The sequence below is a fragment of the Temnothorax nylanderi genome, unplaced genomic scaffold (assembly GCF_030848795.1).
Source record: "Temnothorax nylanderi isolate EJ_2023f unplaced genomic scaffold, tnyl_v1.0 TNYL_tig0179_pilon, whole genome shotgun sequence".
Taxonomy (NCBI): domain Eukaryota; kingdom Metazoa; phylum Arthropoda; class Insecta; order Hymenoptera; family Formicidae; genus Temnothorax; species Temnothorax nylanderi.
Window position 1 is genome coordinate 246,957 of NW_027249241.1, and position 20,050 is coordinate 267,006.

The 20,050-nt window shown below is 37.2% G+C and overlaps 5 protein-coding genes across 5 annotated transcripts; 4 read left to right on the top strand and 1 right to left on the bottom strand.

Moving 5' to 3' along the window:
• The first annotated feature begins 823 nt into the window (after positions 1–823).
• LOC139778313 (uncharacterized) lies at positions 824–5,755 on the top strand. Its single transcript, XM_071716189.1, has 10 exons — positions 824–1,461; positions 1,668–1,744; positions 2,208–2,553; positions 2,860–3,207; positions 3,340–3,622; positions 3,936–4,101; positions 4,396–4,535; positions 4,698–5,025; positions 5,186–5,373; positions 5,602–5,755. The coding sequence occupies exons 1-10, from the start codon at positions 1,365–1,367 to the stop codon at positions 5,678–5,680; spliced, it is 2,052 nt and encodes a 683-aa protein (XP_071572290.1). The 5' UTR covers positions 824–1,364; the 3' UTR covers positions 5,681–5,755.
• A 360-nt stretch (positions 5,756–6,115) lies between these two features.
• On the top strand, positions 6,116–9,022 carry Rbbp5 (retinoblastoma binding protein 5). Its single transcript, XM_071716185.1, has 7 exons — positions 6,116–6,238; positions 6,373–6,398; positions 6,481–6,653; positions 6,846–7,074; positions 7,346–7,801; positions 7,938–8,346; positions 8,497–9,022. Exons 1-7 carry the CDS (start codon positions 6,220–6,222, stop codon positions 8,580–8,582), a joined length of 1,398 nt encoding a protein of 465 aa, XP_071572286.1. The 5' UTR covers positions 6,116–6,219; the 3' UTR covers positions 8,583–9,022.
• A 191-nt stretch (positions 9,023–9,213) lies between these two features.
• Positions 9,214–12,721, top strand: Wbl (endoplasmic reticulum protein 29-like protein wbl). The gene is made up of 3 exons (XM_071716188.1): positions 9,214–9,872; positions 10,977–11,375; positions 11,492–12,721. The coding sequence occupies exons 1-3, from the start codon at positions 9,732–9,734 to the stop codon at positions 11,729–11,731; spliced, it is 780 nt and encodes a 259-aa protein (XP_071572289.1). The 5' UTR covers positions 9,214–9,731; the 3' UTR covers positions 11,732–12,721.
• LOC139778311 (ran-specific GTPase-activating protein) lies at positions 11,782–15,043 on the bottom strand. Its single transcript, XM_071716187.1, has 4 exons — positions 14,859–15,043; positions 13,910–14,076; positions 13,502–13,788; positions 11,782–13,388 (listed from the first exon to the last, which is right to left on the bottom strand). Exons 1-4 carry the CDS (start codon positions 14,871–14,873, stop codon positions 13,066–13,068), a joined length of 792 nt encoding a protein of 263 aa, XP_071572288.1. The 5' UTR covers positions 14,874–15,043; the 3' UTR covers positions 11,782–13,065.
• A 579-nt stretch (positions 15,044–15,622) lies between these two features.
• LOC139778310 (serine/threonine-protein phosphatase PP1-gamma catalytic subunit B) lies at positions 15,623–19,629 on the top strand. The gene is made up of 5 exons (XM_071716186.1): positions 15,623–15,882; positions 16,852–16,983; positions 17,103–17,333; positions 17,433–17,761; positions 17,850–19,629. Exons 1-5 carry the CDS (start codon positions 15,828–15,830, stop codon positions 18,087–18,089), a joined length of 987 nt encoding a protein of 328 aa, XP_071572287.1. The 5' UTR covers positions 15,623–15,827; the 3' UTR covers positions 18,090–19,629.
• Positions 19,630–20,050: the final 421 nt, after the last annotated feature.

The following is a 20,050-nucleotide window of genomic DNA, read 5'->3' on the forward strand; positions in this document are numbered from 1 at the left end:
AATGCACATTTGCACCAATTTGCATTCCATTATTTTCATTTGCGTGTCATTATTTTTAAATAAAGAGATATTTGGATGGAAAAAACCCTTCAGCCCGCTTAATTTTATTGAATATGCACCTGCCTGCGCGTAAACCTGCATGACGCATGACTAAACTTCGTATTACATTCATTTTACGGCTGTTTATTAAGCAAGGGAAAAATCGAGTTTTTGGAATATTTTATAAATGTATTAAAGCAGAGAGAACCTTTTCAATACGGGCCATAATCGGACATATCTTACTCCGGTTCTATATTGGTGTCGTATCGTAGCATATCGTAATGGCTTCTGCACACAGGACGCGGAAACGCTTGCCGCGCGCGGCAAGCGTTTCCGCGTTCTGTGGGCAGAAGCCATAAATCGTTAGTCGTAAGAGAAATTGACCAATTGCAGTTGAATTTCAGAAGAATAATCGACTGTGATTGGTCGATTTAGGAACTTTAGCAATGCCCACCTTACTACATATGTATTTGTTGCCAGCCAATCACGGAATGGCTGGTTACATGACCCGTTCTCTCTCCTAGGGACTCTACTAAACTGCGTTCCAAAATTCACTCTAGTTAACTAAAATGCTATAGTGTATGTACATACGTGACGTAAACTATAGATTTAAGTTACACACCAGGTGATTTTTGGAACGCAGCTCTAGAGGCTCTCTATACTGCTCTATACACACAACTGTCGCTCAGTATGGCGCGAGATTAAAATTTTCTTCTCTTTCCTTCCCAGTAACTTGATTTTCGAACATTACGAGCAAATTTCTTGTTGTCGCTACGTTAATTTACGTATCTTAGAAATTGTTACAGTTATCGTATCTTAAACAAGTTATCCAGATCCGAGGAACGGCATATCGGGTGTATAGGCGAGGCGAGGCGAGGCGAGGCGAGGGTGCGAAACTGTGAAGCCACGTGAAGCTGCAAGTGCAAAGTATACGAGACGACTTTTGAGTCTTGAGTCGTCCACGATTTGAATTTCCGCCTTCGCCACTTCGCAATCCGCATTTGTTCGATTTTGTCGTCAAAGTGGTTCACTCATCACAGTATTTTACCATTTTATCCGTTTTATCGATATTATACGATACGGCACAACGTTACTTAGCGACGTTCCTGTCACCCTGCCGCCTGCTGCTGTTTTGTGCTCACGCAGCTCACGTAAGCGAGTCGACAGTCGACAGTCGACAGTCGACATGTCAACTACTGTCAAAAATTTTCGCTGATTATTTTTAATAGGTATTAATTAATGTTTATCATTATATAAAACATATACGAGTTTCAAGTTTGCGCCATCGTTTTTAACGTACTAAACTAAACAAAACGAAGTGAAAGATGGAGAAAACGAAGAAAGTGCAGGACAAGTCACCGTTGGATCCTCATCGAGAATTCTTGGACATGGATACAGACGAGGAAGATTTTGGTCGACAAGGTCTTTTTTTTTAACTTATTTTATGTGTACAGACAGTAACAGACGTTATTCTCGATATATTCGCTCCGATATCCGAATTAACTATATTATGGTCGATTTAATCAATCAGTTAATCGTTAATGCGCATATATTATATACAATGTATGCAATGTAATAAAAGCGTGCAATATTTCATATGCGCTCTTTTCCATTCTGAAATGTTTCAGAGAGTCCTGAAACCGAAGAGGAGCTCTCTTCCGAACCGATCAAACCAGTCTTCGATCAACAGGATTTAGATAAATTGGTCGGTTATTCCTCCAAGTTTAATTAACTTATTCACGCATAGATACACATATGTCACTTTTCTATTTTCTTTTTATTTGTAATTGTATCTTAATTATTATTTCATTCTTTCAATTGTAATGACACAACTCGACGTGTATATTTTCATTTTAGTTCTTTCCACAATTCTGATACTTACTAGTTTGAGAAATCTAATCTTTTTAAATGATATTTTTGTGTTCGAAAGACAGGTTTTTTTCAATTGTTCTATATTATAGTTATGATTTACACGTTAACATGAAAATCCTGCGATAACACACACACTTGACTGAAATACTTTCGCCGTTCAAAAATATATGATTATAAACAACTATAATTGAAGAGAGAGAAATTAAGATTAGCATTTTAGAGTTAATTTCATTAGATCTAGATCTTTTCATGACAAAAATGTTTCGCAGTAATATTCCTGTGACACGCTGTTTTAGGTACAATATGTAAAAGATCTCACGATTCTTCCTTCCATCGAGGACTCGGACTGGAAAGAGGATTGTTGTGCAACAATTCGCGAATATTTCGAAAATCCAGCTTGCACGTTATTATGTGTACATTTCCAAGTTGATACATTGAAGGCGCGATTGACCATTCTAGACGATAACCAAAGTGCAGATTTCGTGTATTTCTTGCGAATACCTTGGCACGTGTTTACAGTCGACAATTTTCATGCCACGGTTACCTTTGGCAGCATTAACCATAACGCAATGATGTGCGTGTTGAAAGTAATGGAGAACATGTATGTGACCGTCGCGCGCGACAGTGGCGAGTGGCCTGAAAGTATCTTTTTTTTAATGTTTAATCCAATATATATCATTCGATACCGCATTCCGCATTTTTAAAATAACAATTTTTATTGCGCTATATTTATAACGCTTCCGGAATCTGAAAATGTGAAAATCGGAATTCTAAAATTAGCAAGTAATTATATTTATTATTGATGTTTTTAATCATAAGAATACAACAGAATACAAATTTAGATCGCGTTATTTTCAAATTTATTTTCAAATTACTATTCTTGGGTTTGATGCTTTAACGTCGATCTTATATATAAAATATTTATTCTTTCTTTAATAACAAGAACAGTTATCAGAAACAATCTGTTCTTCGATCTACACAATTTTCTGATGTGCTTAACCGAATGGGTTTACAAGCCGATGGGTTTGACCAAATTGTACGTGCCGGCAGAAAATCTATCTGATATCGTGATACCAGAGATGGAATTGAGAGACGAAAAACTGAATTTAACGGAAACAAATGGTCCGCATGTTTCTAAGGAATTACGGGAGTCGGAAAAGGCGTTGATTGGCAGATTTGAAAGAATTGTACGATATTGGATCAAACAAATACGACAAGTATTGGCGAGCACGTCTACGCAATCTAGCAAAGGCGAACGAACCATATTCGACGAGTTGCAACGTTGGACAGCGAGATGTTAATTTCGAATATTACTATATTTTATGTATATAGTTAATCGCAAGTGGCTAACTGTCATTTGTGTTTACTCAAACTTTTATTATTGTCTCAAAATAACATGAAGTATATCAAAGTTGTCTTTTTTTGCAGATTTTAATTTATGCTGTTTGTATCATCAGTTATCGAGTATGGAAATTCGATCGATATTGCATCTGTTGGAGAACGTTTGTTCGCCGAGCGTGGACTCCTTTCAACTTTTAACATTACAGCTTACAAAAGGATTAGAACAAGCTGCGTCCAATATAACGTATCTCAACATTCTGTCGGAAGCTTGTAACAACCTGAAATGTCCAAGCGAGATTGAAAAGCCTATGATGAAAATACTATTTTTGATATTGTTTATCTGGACGGACTCCCCGTTTTACAACATGTCGTACGGTTTCTGACTTTTATTTAATAGATATCACATATTAATGTCCACTTCTACCAATGTCGGTTTAATTTATTTATCTTTTTCTAAATCTTACAACTAGAAGAGAATAAAAAGTAAGTTAGACCGAGATCAAAAGTTAATCTGTATTGGTAGAAATGGACATTTAAGACATTTGAAACTTTATCTTCAATTATTTTATTTGCGATCGTAATCGTAACACTTTGATTCCTCTGATTCCTCTGTCTTAAAATAATTAAAATTATCTGCATATTAAGAAATTGGATAACAAAAGAAGTGTACTTGTTTATTTTAGGAACAACATAGAGGTACTTTGTGCAGCCATAAGCGCTCAAATAGTACATCAGTGTAAGAATTATATCAATTTGCAAGTAATACTAGAAGGCGATACGGAAAATGGGATAAATATACTTCGGAAATGCATCTCTTGTTGCCAAACATATAAAACGACATATAATAAAGTATTTAATGTGTTCTGAACTTAATGTGTTATGGCCAATTTTACCAATAAGCTTCCATCAAGCAGGACAGCGTTTCTTAATAATCTTTATAAATGCTTTATAAAATGCTTCAAGTAATTAACAAACTGTCCGCGTTAGCAAATATTAATTAAAGTAAAATAAATTGTATGTAAAAAATCACAAGTTTAATAGACAATTTAATTTAATTTAAAAAAAAGAAAATTGATGAAATTGGCTATAATTCCTGTAAAATCCGATCATTCGTTCATTTTTTAAAAATAAGATCCGTTGCAGGTCACGAAGATAACTGCGCTCATTCAATCGAATAGCATCTGGGATGTGAATGAAGAATTCATCTTTAATTATATTGATACGTTTGTGCAAAGATGTTGCGATATCATTGAAATATGTAATTCTTCAATAGTATTTGGAAGGTAAAAGGCAATATATATATAGAATAAGGAAGGTAATGGAGTATTTCGCATGCACATGTCTCGGAACAATAAATATATAGTAAAATACCATTACAAAATAGAAATGGCTACGTTATCATACAATTATAATATACGTATGACAAATGCACACCATTTCTATAGGTGCAATAAAGTGGGAATAATCGGCGGTCCAAAAGGTATCGAGTACGATGCCTATTGTCGCCAAATAGAGAGCCTATTTTATGAGAGTCTCGATGAAATCAAATTGATCCGCGACGACATTTTGGACGTTACAAAATCTACGTGGCTAGAAAACATGCTGAAATTTAGAAACTTTGTAATGGAATTGGAGAGCATGGTGAAAAATTTGATCGATCGCATATTTGAAGAGATCAAGAACGTTGAGGAAGGCATCGAGGCTATTTATGCTTTACAACGCTTTAAACATAGAGAATCTTTGCGAAATATATTATCGAGGAAATGGGTGCAGGTGAGAAAAGCAAATTTGTATTTAAAAAAATAAAAATAAAGATGCAAACTTATACATTATTTTGTGCTAGAATGTGCCTAAAAAGTATAATAATAAATATTAAGTGCAAATAATCAAATGTTTCTTCATGCAATTAGCAACAATACGTTTCTTCTTCCAGGTGTGGCAAGTATTTGGTAAAGAAATTGAAAGTTGTAGCAATATTATGGTTTTACACGAAACGTATTATACACCGTTTCAATGCTACTCGGAAGATGTAATTATGCTGTGCATAAAGCAATATTTAGAACGATTGTTCCATATGATGATTGATATGTCCGATTGGATGGGAGATTGTGCAGCTGAGAAGTAAGCAAAATCGTTCTAATCTAATATTCCTTTTTTCTGCTAAAATGAATTTTTATTATAATTTAAAAATCATAGGACGACACTTGTGATTTTTGTTGCGTTATTTTATTAGATATATTAAAAAATATCGTATATTCTTTATAATAAAATTATAATAAATTCAAATATTTTAGCGTGTAAACTTTATTAGATGAAATGGATTGTAGATTATAAAATATCTATTTTCAGGTATATATTGGAGCAGTACAAGCGAATGACATGTCGATGGAAGTGGCAAACGAGTGCCATTGATAATAAAACAGTATAATTTTGAAAAAAGTTATATAACATGTAGTACACTAGAATATTGCATTTAAGACGAAATATAAAGATGAAAACTGAACTCGGTATATCGATTATTGAATAATCTCAAGACTCAAATAGCAATAAGAAAATGGTCTATAAATTGAAATTAAAGAATTAGAATTAGAAAAAGAACTTTTATATTTTCTAATGGTTATCTGTGTATCTTATGTATTAAGTCAATAAAGTTTATTTAAGTTGCATATGGTACGTGAAATGTTAAGAAATCTTTAATCAAAAAGATCATTTTATGATATCCCCTCCCCCTCCCGATGTAACCAATTGGAAGATGTTTCCTAGAAACAAAAGTATTGTTGGCTGGACAAGTCCCTAGACCTTCTCGTATTAAATACCAGAATATCGGTCCCGCTGGTCCCTGGTCCCTAGAGTCCTGATAGGACTCTACTGGTCCCGCATCGGTCGTGGTGCATGTAAATGCTCCATTAGAGCTGATAACATAGCGTGGATAACCATAAAAAAACAAAACAAATCGATTTTGCAAAGATGAACTTGGAACTGTTAGGTAAATAAATAGTTATGAGATATTTGCGATTAATGATAATAAAATTAGTATTTTCTAGTGTAAGTTAATACGCTTTGTAATATTTCCTTCAACAATTATACATTAATATATATATATATAAATTTTTTTTACAGAGTCATTTGGTCAAAATTACCCAGAAGTATGTTTACAATATTAACTGTGATTTTATTAATGAAATAATTAGATATATAAAGATTTTTAATAGATTTAAAAATTACTAGGAATTTGATGGCACATTAGATTGTATATCCCTTGCTGTAACCTGTACATTTAATAAAAGAGGGACATTACTTGCTGTGGGCTGCAACGATGGAAGAATTGTTATTTGGGATTTTCTGACTCGAGGTATCGCTAAAATTATTAGTGCTCATGTACATCCGGTATGTTCATTGAGGTGAGTTATTTGAAAATTTGACATTTTCTAGACTAAGATAAAAAAGAGGTTGTGTGATGCTTATTTATAGTTTTGTAAAATTTGTACATATGTATATAATGGTTTAAATAGAGAGTAATTGGTTTAGAAGGTAATATAACAAAAAGGAACAGTTTGGAGGAAATAAAATACTAAATTAACTGTATCTTTTAGTTGGTCTAGGAATGGTCATAAATTATTAAGTGCATCCACAGACAATAATGTATGTATATGGGACGTTTTATCTGGAGAATGTGATCAGAAATATAGATTCCCTTCGCCAATATTAAAAGTACAGTTTCACCCGAGAAATCTCAACAAATTTTTGGTATGCCCAATGCGCCATGCCGCTGTTATGGTCGATGTCGAAGGAACACATAGAGTTATACCACTTGATGAAGACGTATGTAATATATAATACATACCGTTTGATATTAACATTATTCGTATATCACGACATACTAAAGCCACTAATAAGTGCCATACACTTGTACATGTGTATATTATAATATTTGTGAAAATTGACAGAGTAAATATCAAGTGTTACGTTGATAAAATCAATTTTTATTAGCGAATATTATTATCGAAGACATAAAAAAAAAAAATTTCCCAGTCGAGTCTCTTTTGTACCCTCCTAAAATGCGTTGGTAAAAATAACATTGTTCTAATTTCAGAGTGATTTAAATATAGTAGCGTCATTCGATCGACGCGGAGATTACGTGTATACAGGAAATGCTCGTGGTAGAGTTTTAGTTCTTGATGCTGAGACGCTAAGCGTAAAAGCCTCTTACAAAATAACGCAAGGTACTGCTAGTAATACAGCAGTAAAGAGCATAGAGTTTGCACGACGAGGCTCCTGTTTTTTGGTCAATACCGCTGATAGAGTAATTCGCGTATATGACAGTACCGAAATCTTAGCATGTGGCAAGGATGGCGAACCCGAGCCGATACAAAAACTGCAAGATCTTGTAAATAAAACAATGTGGAAAAAATGTTGCTTCTCGGGGGATGGTGAATACGTGTGCGCTGGGTCAGCGAGACAACATGCGTTATACGTATGGGAAAAGAGTATCGGAAACTTGGTGAAAATTTTACATGGGACCAAAGGCGAGCTTTTACTCGACGTTGTGGTAAGGAAATTGAATTTATAATTACCATATACCATATACCATATAATATAAATCTCTTTGGCTATAAAATGCAACGTGATAAAAGTGCTCTCGTGTGATGCACACAATCTTGTATTTCTCCCTCCTGATTATCCAGTGGCATCCAGTGAGGCCGATAATCGCATCCATATCGTCAGGCGTAGTTTCTATTTGGGCACAAAATCAGGTAGAGAATTGGTCTGCGTTCGCGCCGGATTTCAAAGAGTTGGATGAAAATGTTGAATACGAGGAAAGGGAAAGTGAATTTGATTTGAGCGACGAAGATAAGTCTGTCGTACAAGGAGAAGAGGCTCAGGATGAGGAAATAGATGTCGACGTTGCATCAATTGACAGAGTTGCTGCATTTTGCAGCTCCGACGAGGAGACTGAAGATATCGGCTCTCTTCAGTTTCTACCTATATCTCCAGATGTGGAAGATTCGGAGGATAATCAAGTAACGCCACACGAACCGCCAATAAAGAAACATCGTTCACACGATATATCTTTACAGGGGGCACCGATCGATGGTAAGATCTCACCTGCGTAAAATAATTATGCTCAATATCGCACAGCTTAATTATCTTGGAATAATTATGTTTCTGTCAGCCACGAGCACAGTTGGTGGCTGATATAATTTTTATACCGGTATTCCGCTAAATTAACAATGAAATTTACAGAAACTCATCCCTTGCTAAATAAAGGAAAGGATAAGCCGACTACGAAGAAGGGAAGACCAAGATTAGAGCACAAAAAGGGAAAATGATTTAGTATGTGAGAGGGATAACGATAAAAAAAATTAATTTGTTATTTATATGATGAAAACATGAAAAATGTTTGGCAATTTTGACACGTTTTGATAAAAATTCAAGTATATGATAAACGTAAAATTTCATGCGATTTCAACTAGAAATAATGAATTTGGAATCTTAAATCTTAAAAGATGACAATTTTACCGTCGCCAAAAATATTATTATTACATAGGAGAATAATCTCTGTAACTTAAGTAATTTCTTTTACATAAAAAAAAAGTCATACAACCACTGTAATTGTTAAAATGAAAAATGAAGAAACTATATAGCTCTGTGTTGCATGCGATAAAGGAGATATCAGTTTTTTCAATTTAGAAACAACAGTATTAAAAAGAATATTTTCTTCTTTGCAATTGTATATTAATATATAAATCTTTTAACTTTTTTTCACACACTTGGATGTATCAATTTTAATATACAATAATCGAGCGTCGATTTCTCTAGACTCGTCAGGACCGTTGGCGTTTTCCCTAAGGTTCTTTCCCTTGATCCCTATATTCTTGTTCAGTCAGTTCAGTGGCACATGCGTAAAGTGTATGTATGTACACTATGTACATGCGGTCACGTTGTCACGTTGCACATGCGGCAAATGCGAGTAGTGGGAGAACTGGAAAGGAAGGAGAACCTTCTAGAGAAAAAACAGCTGACTTGAATAAACTTTAGTCCAGACTCCGGGAGATGTTATCGTTAGAGTAGAAAAGATCGATCGTATATGCAAAAATATAAAATATATAAGGACACGTAGGAGATTTTCCATTCCATTCCTGTTTCTCGACGCACTTGAACTAGCGCGTTTGTAGTTTTGATCAGACTCTCTGACTCTGACGATCGGGACAAACTGAGAGACGAAGCGGACGAAGCCTCAAGCCGGTTCGTTGAACTGACACCGGACAGTCCGGACCGGACACGTTGCTGGTTGCTGGTTGCTGCTTCACGTGTTTAGGTGTTACACGCGCGCGTTTTGCGAGTGTCACCCGCGGGTGTACTACGCGAGACGCGAGAGTACGAGCAAGTACGAGGAAGATAGACGACGACAAGAACGGAGTGGTTAATTGTTTAATTCGAGTTTCGAGTAGACGGATGAAAATTGAGTAGTCGCACAAATGTCGCGATTCTTACCTCATCATATCATGATTCGATCGAATCTCCTGCTCATCCTCGTCCTCGTCATCGCTGCTTCGCATTTTACCGTCGGTGATGACTGCAAAGGATGCGTGCCCTTGGATTCGTATTCGTTCGACAAGGTACGAAAGCGTGAAAAAGACCGAAAAAGTTGATGAGATTTAATATGGAAATTTTCTTCTCATCTCTCAGCAGAATCTCTAACTTAAATGAATAAAATTAATGATTAATACAACATTAACTATAGTACCTCTATAGTTAAAAACTTAATATTTTATAACTTGACAGTCTTGCGACATATAATTTAAGTAGCATCTTCTTTAGCATTTAGCTTTAGCATATTATTATAGCATGCATTTTATATCTATGCTCACTATGCATGCTCATAAATATTGTATATGTATCTATATTACGTATGTACTTGAGAAAGATAGAAACCGGGAAAGTACGATCAATTTTCACTATTTTCAGTCATAGTTACTATGGTTACCATCAGCCACGTTAGCGAGTTCCATTACTATTGTACGTACTTCGACATTCATAACTATTCTTTATATTTATGACAAAGATATCGACCCTATTCAACTCCAGTGAATTGACACTGAATGTTGACATGTGTCTCTCTCTCGTCTCTCTTTGATATAAAATTCTTTAATATAAAATTTTTGCTATTTTAAATAACTATATGCACAAATAATTATGATTATGAATGCAATATTATAGATGTAGTATAGGATGTGATTGATAAAGTCGAATTTGGAAGCTAAATTAGTCTGATATTTTTCATTTTACCATTTCATTTTATGACTACACATGAAAAATTGAAAAACTGTTGTTCTATATACTATATTTGCTTTCGATATAAGAGATACGTAAAAAATGTTTAGATACAATGTTACATGTTTTACAGTGTGTTACGTGCAATATAGAGGAATCTTTTTTAAATATACTCTTGTTAAGATTTTTTTTAGAGATTCTACTTTTTCAAGTAAAAAAAACATTGTGGTCAATGAGACGGTTCCCAGTTCCCAGTTCCCAGTTCCCAGTTCCCAGTTCCCAAAATGTAAATGTAAAACGTAAAATAAAACGATTCAACTATTAGCCGATTAGCGTATTCTTGCTCATTTTTGATTATATATAATATCTGGATATAGATTATAGAACTTGAGACAGAGTTATATATGTGTGTTTCGTCGAAAATGTGAGGAAAAACGTTTTTCTCGCAGGTTATCCCCAGGTTTAAGGCAGCGCTCGTTAAATTCGATGTCGCATTTCCGTACGGTGGCAAGCACGAGCAATACGCGAGCGTAGCGGCCGATACCAAAGATTCGCAAGATCTCCTGATAGCCACAGTGGGCGTCAAGGACTTTGGCAATAAGGATAACTCCGACCTGGCGCAACGCTACAACATTAAGAAGGACGACTTCCCGGTAGTTTTATTATTTGTACAGGGCAAATCGACACCAATCAGATTCACTCCCGAGAGGGATTCCGATTTTACGGGCGAATACTTGAAGCGATTTATCAGATCCAGATCGAGAGTATACTTGGGCCTACCAGGATGCGTGGAACGGTTGGATAGGCTAGCCGAAGAATTCAAAGCCGCGGGAGAGCAGGACAGGCAGGTAAAGGACACGATCACCAAAACAATCTACGTTTCATTGGATTATGCTGAAAATGACTAATGACTGGCTTAATAACAAGCACTTTCTCTATGAGGCATATTTATTCTTTTTCCTAGGAAATATTGAAAAAGGCAAGAATCTTTGAAGAGACTTTACCGGAAGAACAACGAGAGGCAGCAAAAATTTACGTCAAGACTATGGAGAAGATCCTCGAGCGGGGAGACGTGTTTGTACAAACGGAAGAGACACGGGTACAGGGACTTCTTTATAGAGGGAAACTGTCCGATCAAAAGAAGCGTACGATGGAAGAGAGACGAAACATCTTGCAATCTTTTTCAGCGAGGGATGAGCTGTAGAGGGCTCGAATCTCCAATTATTAATGATAATAATAATAACTAACAATAAGTAACATCTAGCAACCAAGTTTTATTGTTAGTCCGAGTGTCGATTGTGTATCTTGGATAACTTGGATTATTTCATCCGTCAGTTAAGTTTTATACAAGTGGCGATAAAAACAGGAACCATACAAGGTCTACACACACTCAGACGCTCTATTGTCTATATTTAAAAGATACCCCACATTACTTAAAATTATTTTCCTTAGTTTCATTCCTCTGTAATTAAGTATTTCTTGCTCTCTACTCTACAAACGCGAAATGCCTAACGTTATTTGCCTCATGCATATTTCACGCAATCTTTTTCTTTTTCTTTTTCTTTTTTCTTTCTTAACACTTTAAACATTTCATTTTTCTATACAACATATATATACACACAAGTATAAAGTTATAAAGCAAACAGCCATCGAGTAAAAACAATTGGCAATTGTTCAATTCCTTTTGTTTTAATATATAAGTAATCATATATACAGGATGTCCCATTTTAAACTTTCCACGCAAAATTGTCTCTCGTTTGGGAGATAATTGCGTGGAAAGATAAAAATGGAACACTCTTAATCATTTTTGGGTCATACAATAATTTAGAAATTGATGGAAAATCTCAAATTTTACGGATCCAATATATAGGCAGAGAATGAGTGTTAAATAAATCTATTGTCTATTGCACAAAATAGCAGTAGACAATTAAAATTAATTAAAAATATTGTCTAAGAAAATGGAAGGTTGACAGGTTGTGGATTAAGACGTTACACATCTAAATAAAGTAAAGGCAGGTTGATCAATTTTATATCGATTATTATGTACTCTTTCAACGTGCTATTTACTCTTCTTAATCAAGGAAAACATAACGCGCAATCATTAAAAAACTATCAAAAAACATGTGATATAATGCATCGATCATTTTTGTGAAACAATGAACAAATAAAATGCGAGAGACTTTTGTTCGTACAATTGTCGTTGTATTTATTCGTTTCTCGACAAAGAGAGTCAACATACATCCCTCACATACATTCCTTTCAGTACAAATGCAATTTCATATCAGATTTAATTCGTTTTAAAAAAATCACAGATAATATGTTCATATAGATACAGTTTTCACGCTTGGAAAAAAATTTAATAAGCTTTCCCATAATATTGCTAAAAATGTATCTATGCACGTTCAATCCTCAAATAATGAAACAATGGCATGTAATATATGTCTGCGCGCGTAATGTCAGAATGTGCCTTTTGATAAACTCTGTCTCGAATATATATATATATATATATATATTCGTGTCATCGAATATACATAATCATTACTTCTCACCTTCGTTTTTCACTTTTAACTTTGTGATTTCGTTGATTATTTTCTCTTCACTCGTTACCACATCTTTCTCTTCCATCGTCTCTTTCTTAATATCCTTCTGCTGAGAAATCGCGTCACAGTCTTCAGTCTTCCGCTTGAACGATTTTGTTTGGTCCTCGTTGTCAGTACTTTCGCTGTAACTTACATCGCTGCTGGATTCGCTGTCACTTTCAGCGCGCTTTTGCTCCGAATTGCTTTTGCCAGCATAAATCTCACATTTAGACCCTACAATCTTCTTAGCCGTCTCAAACATATCCTTCCACATCGACGCGTCTATCGGAAACAAGTGAAACAATGCAGAACAATCTATCGCTTTTCATTATGCTTAACGCTTAACATATACACATGTGCACATAAAACATTTATTTCGGCACGCGAGAACTTACTTTCAGCATTTGCAAAACGTATCGCGAGTAATTCTGGTTTGAGTTGTTCGTCAGCATAATCGGCAAGAACGCTCCAAACCCATGCTCTATCGCTGCCGCAATTTGGTTTCAATTCCATCCATGGAGTGATAAAATGATTCGCACAGATCTTGAGAGTCTTGTCTCGACGCATGACTACTCTGACTGTATTTTTTATATTGTGTCTTAGCAGTTTTACCTCTCCTGTGCCACGTTCCTTCCATTCCGCAGGATTATTCGACGTATCGTAACGATACAACTTTGCCCGTCTAAACATCACAGAAAGAATACCCACAAGTATATTTATTCTTACAATCCCTTGAGATCCTTAATCAATATCCTTAATAAATATCCAGGAATTATTCAGCACCTAATCAACAGGTAACTTACAGCTTTAACATCTCTGTCTCGTCTTCTTCATTGTTGGATACTTCTATCAAGGGTAATGAAATTATAGGTACAAAATGCACGTCATTTTCAGTATTCTCTTCGTCAGTATTCTCTTTGTCTTGAGGCTTACAGGTGGCACCTTTCACGTCAATATGATCACCGTTTAGCTGAAAAAAACAAACAAACAAGTAACACTGGTAATTATTTAGAAAAACTTACAGAGTACGAATATCCTTGACCTTGATATATGTTATAGAGGGTTTCCTAATTCCTGAGTAAAACTTGCTTTAAATCAGGCGGCGGTCTCTTATAATTCCTGAGATATTTCAAGTTATTAAGATATATGTGACTAAGAAATATAACTGAGAAATATAAGTTTGTATCGGCACTAAGGGAAGTAATTTGCTGATGTGTGTGTGTGTGTGTGTGTGTGTGTATAGACAGTACACACGTATTAACAACAATTCTCATTCATACACTTTTATCGTATATATATATATATATATCTTTAACTTAATCTCACCAACTATAAGAAACCACCACCTGATTCAAAGTGTGTTTTACTCAGGAATTAACCTTCTATAATGTCAAGATCCATGTGGCGAGATCAAGGATATTCATGCTGTGTAAGTTTTTCTAAATAATTATATACCCTTAAAAATATAGAGACAATTAATCAATCGTCGTTTGCTTCTAAATAAATATATGCGCGAGAGAGGAAACTGTAAGAAAATTGAGATTAAAAAAGAATAAACCCTAGTCGAAGAAGACACGCGATATCTATCTCGGACGCGTTTACGTTTAATTTTGACTACGAAATAATAAACATAACCTATTGTTCACGACGCAATTTTAATCAGTAATTAATCAAGCGATCCATGTACTACGTTGGATCAAGAAACATGAAAGAGGAAAAGAAAGATTTTGTCAAGATCCTCGATACACGTACCACGGTCTCCGGCATCTTCTATTGTCTTCTATCGTTCTATCGGCGTCAATCGTCAATCGTCAATCGGCGTTAGCCAGCGTTAGCTAAAGAGCTATTTGCTATACGAGATGAGAGATGAGAGTGATGAGAGAGATATGATATAAGAATCGCCGACAATCGCGTATGATCGTGTACTTCCGTAGTTTCCGTACCGTTCGGCAGTCTCGGCAGATATCTTCGTGACGTCGACAATCGATTTCCTCCTCTATCGATCTATCTTCTTCATTGTAAAGTCATATCGAGAGACCTATCGAATGCATTTCCCCTATTTTAAGATTGGCCGAATGGCTGAATGGCCGCCGCGCCGCTCATTGACTGTCATTGGTCGCGTTCAGCAGACCAAGCCGCTCAGTAGCAATCGAACGTGATTGGCTCTTACTTTTAGAACCAACCAATCAACGCAGAGTGTTGATAAGACGAACTCTCAACAGTTGCGTCTGCTGAACGCGCCCATCGCCCATTGACTCCCTACTAGGGAGTCTAGGGACTGGTAAGAACCAGTCAAGCGTTCGGATTCCCCACCCGAGTGCTTAAAATCCTATAGTATATGTCGCGTGCACTATAGATCGGAACGCACCCCAACAGGGAGTAGGGACTGTAGGGAGTATAAGTGACGCGCATGTTCGAGGGATCGAAGCATATATCGTGATCGAGGATCGAAGAAACGAGTATTGCGAGTAGACGCGTAGGGGTAGGGGTCCTAGCTAGGGGAGTGGAGAGGAGAGGAGAGGCGGAAGGGAGTGGAGAGTGGAGTGCGCGGTTATCCGGAGTATCCGGACGGCCATTGCGATTGCGAGTAACTTGTGCGAAGCCGCGAGCGCGATCCCGTGTCGTGCGGCACGTAAGCGAGTAATTTCGGTAGACCGACCATCATCCCTGGTAGTAAAGTGCCCCGTGTGAAGCTCGGGACGCGCACGAGACCCCGGCTCGATGGCTGAGACCGACAAATTGAATATCGACAACATCATAGCTCGGCTCTTGGAAGGTAAAACTGGTCGATCGCCGTACACTGGTCGCGACGGAGCGAAAAGCGGCAGGGGAGGGGGGGGGGGTGGCGACGCGGCGCGGCGAACATCGCCTTGCTCTCGACTCGCCCGTCACCCCCCGTCGCCCCCGTCACACCCGCGCGTTTCCTTCGCAGTCTTCGCACTCGCAATTTCTTGCTACGCTCTCGGACGTGCCACGACGACGCCCGCCCTGACCCGGTCTCCCCCCCTCTCTGTCTCTCTCTCACACACACACTCACTCACTCACTCACTCACTCACTCACTCACTCACTCACTCACTCACTCACTCACTCTCTCTCTACTCACTCTCTCACTCTCTCTCTCTCTCTCTCTCTCTCTCTCTCTCTCTCTCTCTCTCTCTCTCTCTCTCTCTCTCTCTCTCTCTCTCTCTCTCTCTCTCTCTCTCTCACTCTCTCACTCTCTCTCAAGGGCATATCGAAACGCCGTCCCGACCATTATCTCGTTCTCGTCGTCGTTACGCAATGTCCTCGAAAATGATGATCGCATTCCGATCAACTCTCGCCACGCTGGACGGCACGCGCCGTAGTTTGTTTATGCGAAAACGCGCGTTTGACACCGCACATACGCGTCACTGCTGGTCACCACGATTCTGGGCGAGGTCCGTGATCCGTGGCCCGTCCATTCGTGTCCCGAGACGTTTAGCCTCGTGGAGAGCGAGCGAGAGAGAGAGAGAGAGAGAGAAACACATCTATTTCTATATTATATTTCAGACGATATTTGCAATGCTGTGCTAATATATGCAAATACAGAGCAAAACTAAAAGCAGATACTCTCTTAATATCGATATATTTTCTCTTTTATTTTGTTATCAAAATATTTTGATAATTACATTACAAAAGACTTGAGGAATATTTATGTTGGTTATAATGTTAATGATTTTACCGATATTACCGTTACAAAGACATTGTTCTTCCATTGTTCTTTAGTACGAGGAGCGCGACCAGGCAAGAATGTTCAGTTGACAGAGGTGGAGATTAGAGGACTGTGTCTCAAGTCACGTGAAATTTTTCTATCGCAACCCATCCTTTTAGAACTCGAAGCACCGTTGAAAATATGTGGTAAGCAAAAATTGCACAAAAATTCCAAGAAGAGTTACATATCTATTTGATATTGTATAACTTGACATGACATTTAAGTAATATTGACCTTATTTAATAATCAACCTTTTTTTCCTAAGGTGATATTCACGGACAATACTATGACTTGTTGCGATTATTCGAGTACGGTGGCTTTCCTCCCGAAAGTAACTATCTTTTCTTAGGAGATTACGTCGATAGAGGGAAACAATCATTGGAGACTATCTGTCTCCTTCTTGCCTATAAGATCAAATACCCAGAAAATTTTTTCTTGTTAAGAGGAAATCACGAATGCGCGTCCATTAATAGGATATATGGATTTTACGATGAATGTGAGTGATTGAAGACGCGTGATATTCTTTTTACAGATAGTTTTACAGATACGGTTATTGGCTTATCCCTCCACTTTAACCAATAAAATTATGTTTCAGGTAAACGTCGTTACAACATTAAGCTATGGAAAACGTTTACCGATTGCTTCAATTGCCTACCTGTTGCCGCGATAGTGGACGAAAAGATATTTTGCTGCCATGGAGGCTTGAGTCCGGATCTGCAAAGCATGGAGCAGATCAGACGTATTATGCGACCAACGGATGTACCTGATCAGGGATTGCTCTGTGATTTATTGTGGTCTGATCCCGATAAAGATACTATGGGTTGGGGCGAAAACGACCGTGGGGTATCGTTCACTTTCGGCGCAGAAGTCGTTGCCAAGTTTTTACACAAACATGATTTCGATCTTATATGCCGTGCGCATCAGGTAAAACCATTTCAAATGTGTATATTCGATACTTGTTCTTTTTTTTTATTTTCACGAGATCTTGATGCATCTTCAAATTATTCTTCAGGTGGTGGAAGATGGTTATGAATTCTTTGCCAAACGGCAGTTAGTGACCCTGTTCTCGGCTCCGAACTACTGCGGCGAGTTTGACAATGCAGGTGCCATGATGTCGGTGGACGAGACTCTCATGTGCAGTTTCCAAATTTTGAAACCGGCCGACAAGAGGAAATTCACTTACGGTGGTCTGAATGCTGGACGGCCTGTGACGCCACCGCGGGGCGCAAACAACAAAAATAAGAAGAAGTGAAATCCTTAGGTTTATCTTTTCGAATGCGACGCTTAGGATCTTACAACTGCTATCGCCCGCCGACCCACCATCTATCAAGACACTAAGACCTTGTGAGAGAAAGAGAAAGAGAGAGAGAGATACGAGTTATAATAATAATTATTATAATTATATTATTATTTTTGATTGACTACGAAGCCTGTGGAAATAACTACAAAAAGTCGGGAATACATTTATCAGAAAATCCGGAGAGGCGTTGCTTTTCACAGAGTTTATCAAAAGTAGTAAGTGATAGTGCGTAGCTAAACGTGTTACCGTATAAAACAAAATAGTAGTGATAAAACCAATCGGTCAATCGTAAGATTAGAGAGAATTTTACGTGGTCTTACGACATTCTTAACAATTGCGAAAAGTAAAAAGTAGAGAGAAAGATAGGCACTTTCACTGTAATTCGTCTTTCCCATTCATCGATCGTAACATCTGCATCTTGTAACTTGTTCGTCATTTGCATTTACACTCACTAGTCTCGCAAATATCTGATTACTCGAGAAAAGACGCGACCTCTTTTGATCACTTTACGCCGTAAGAAAAATTAACATGATAATAGTGTTTTACACACACACACATACATTCACACGCACGTACATAGCGTTCTCGCTTTGTTTCATTATGTAAGTATGCTGTCAGCAAAGATATCGATACACAAATAATGAACTAGCGATCATCTAAACTTAATTCCCTAAAATATAATAGGTATTTATAGCTTGATACTTCTGTAAGTTGCACAAATTTGTAAACGACATCTATTACGTCATACCTACTTTTATAAATATACATTTATATGTATGTGAAATACAGAGAGAAACAGTAGAGAGAAAGAGAGAGAGAGAGAGAAAGAGAGAAACAAGATTTTGTTTTAAGAGCAAGTGTCCGTTAGAGTGTTTTAAGAGAAGCGTTAACGAAATACTAATATGCACATTATATATTGTCCTGCGAAGAACAGGAATATTTGTATCGCGGTTATTATGGTGGCAAGGCTTCTCTGGATTAATTCCAACGATGCTACAATGTCCGTATATAAACGTGGGAAGATATTAATCATGTGATGTAAATTAGCACACGCGAACGCGCATCGTATAACGATTGATGTCACACTAATGTCATTGATGATAGGCGATTCTAATTTTCGAAATAATACGAAAAGGAAGAAGCCTTTTGCGGTCGGGGGACATTTCATTTCCCGATCGAGACAGTCCTGTTAACAGGACGAATCATTACTATTATTAGTATCATCTTCCTCCCCGCCTCCCCTTCCCTCGCCACCATGCTCCCCCCTACCATGTTCATTTTATTCGGTTCCCCGTTCATCCCAATCTTTGGCGACCCTATTAGTCAATGCACCGATTAATCCTCGATAATACAGAAGAAAAATTCGATAGCTACGAGAAACTACGACGCGAGGATCTTAGTACGGGATCTTGAGACCGATCATGTTCAACTTCCTTTCTTCATACTTGTACATTAATTTCTTTTTTATAAATAAAATTCACATAAAAACATCCATCATATTTCTTACACAAGTCGATGTATCGCATCCGTCATCCCGACGCAATAGACGATTTCTAATATGCGAATCACGAGTTTTACTCGTTCCAAAATCTATCCTTTCCTCCTTTGAGGAGCTTGAGGAGTAACTTTGCACGTGACGTGTCACTCTCGATCTTGCCCATCACGAATACCTCATATGTATCTATCGAACGCATAACACAGGTACTACCTTATATATATATATATATATATATATGATACTACGCATACGCTCTCGTGACACATTCATTTATTCTTTACACCTGTACGTATACGTTCGTCAAAGGTATACGTCTGTATCTATGTATAAAACTTGGAGTGTAGCTCTTCAAGTTTTGTTATTAATCTTGTTATGTTTATAGATAGGTCGTTAGACTCGATGGTTCCGGCAGATG

Excerpts from the sequence above, each read along its gene's own strand:
- LOC139778313 (XM_071716189.1), top strand. The coding sequence starts at position 1,365 with ATGGAGAAAACGAAGAAAGTGCAGGACAAGTCACCGTTGGATCCTCAT. Across the intron at positions 1,462-1,667 it reads GGAAGATTTTGGTCGACAAG|AGAGTCCTGAAACCGAAGAG; the intron begins GTCTTTTTTTTT and ends GAAATGTTTCAG. Across the intron at positions 5,026-5,185 it reads TATCGAGGAAATGGGTGCAG|GTGTGGCAAGTATTTGGTAA; the intron begins GTGAGAAAAGCA and ends TTCTTCTTCCAG.
- Rbbp5 (XM_071716185.1), top strand. Across the intron at positions 7,802-7,937 it reads AGCTTTTACTCGACGTTGTG|TGGCATCCAGTGAGGCCGAT; the intron begins GTAAGGAAATTG and ends CTGATTATCCAG. Across the intron at positions 8,347-8,496 it reads ACAGGGGGCACCGATCGATG|AAACTCATCCCTTGCTAAAT; the intron begins GTAAGATCTCAC and ends TGAAATTTACAG.
- Wbl (XM_071716188.1), top strand. The coding sequence starts at position 9,732 with ATGTCGCGATTCTTACCTCATCATATCATGATTCGATCGAATCTCCTG. Across the intron at positions 9,873-10,976 it reads ATTCGTATTCGTTCGACAAG|GTTATCCCCAGGTTTAAGGC; the intron begins GTACGAAAGCGT and ends TTTTTCTCGCAG. Across the intron at positions 11,376-11,491 it reads CGGGAGAGCAGGACAGGCAG|GAAATATTGAAAAAGGCAAG; the intron begins GTAAAGGACACG and ends TCTTTTTCCTAG.
- LOC139778311 (XM_071716187.1), bottom strand. Across the intron at positions 13,789-13,909 it reads GAGACAGAGATGTTAAAGCT|ACGGGCAAAGTTGTATCGTT; the intron begins GTAAGTTACCTG and ends TGTGATGTTTAG. Across the intron at positions 13,389-13,501 it reads ACGTTTTGCAAATGCTGAAA|ACGCGTCGATGTGGAAGGAT; the intron begins GTAAGTTCTCGC and ends TGTTTCCGATAG.
- LOC139778310 (XM_071716186.1), top strand. The coding sequence starts at position 15,828 with ATGGCTGAGACCGACAAATTGAATATCGACAACATCATAGCTCGGCTC. Across the intron at positions 15,883-16,851 it reads CATAGCTCGGCTCTTGGAAG|TACGAGGAGCGCGACCAGGC; the intron begins GTAAAACTGGTC and ends ATTGTTCTTTAG. Across the intron at positions 16,984-17,102 it reads AGCACCGTTGAAAATATGTG|GTGATATTCACGGACAATAC; the intron begins GTAAGCAAAAAT and ends TTTTTTCCTAAG.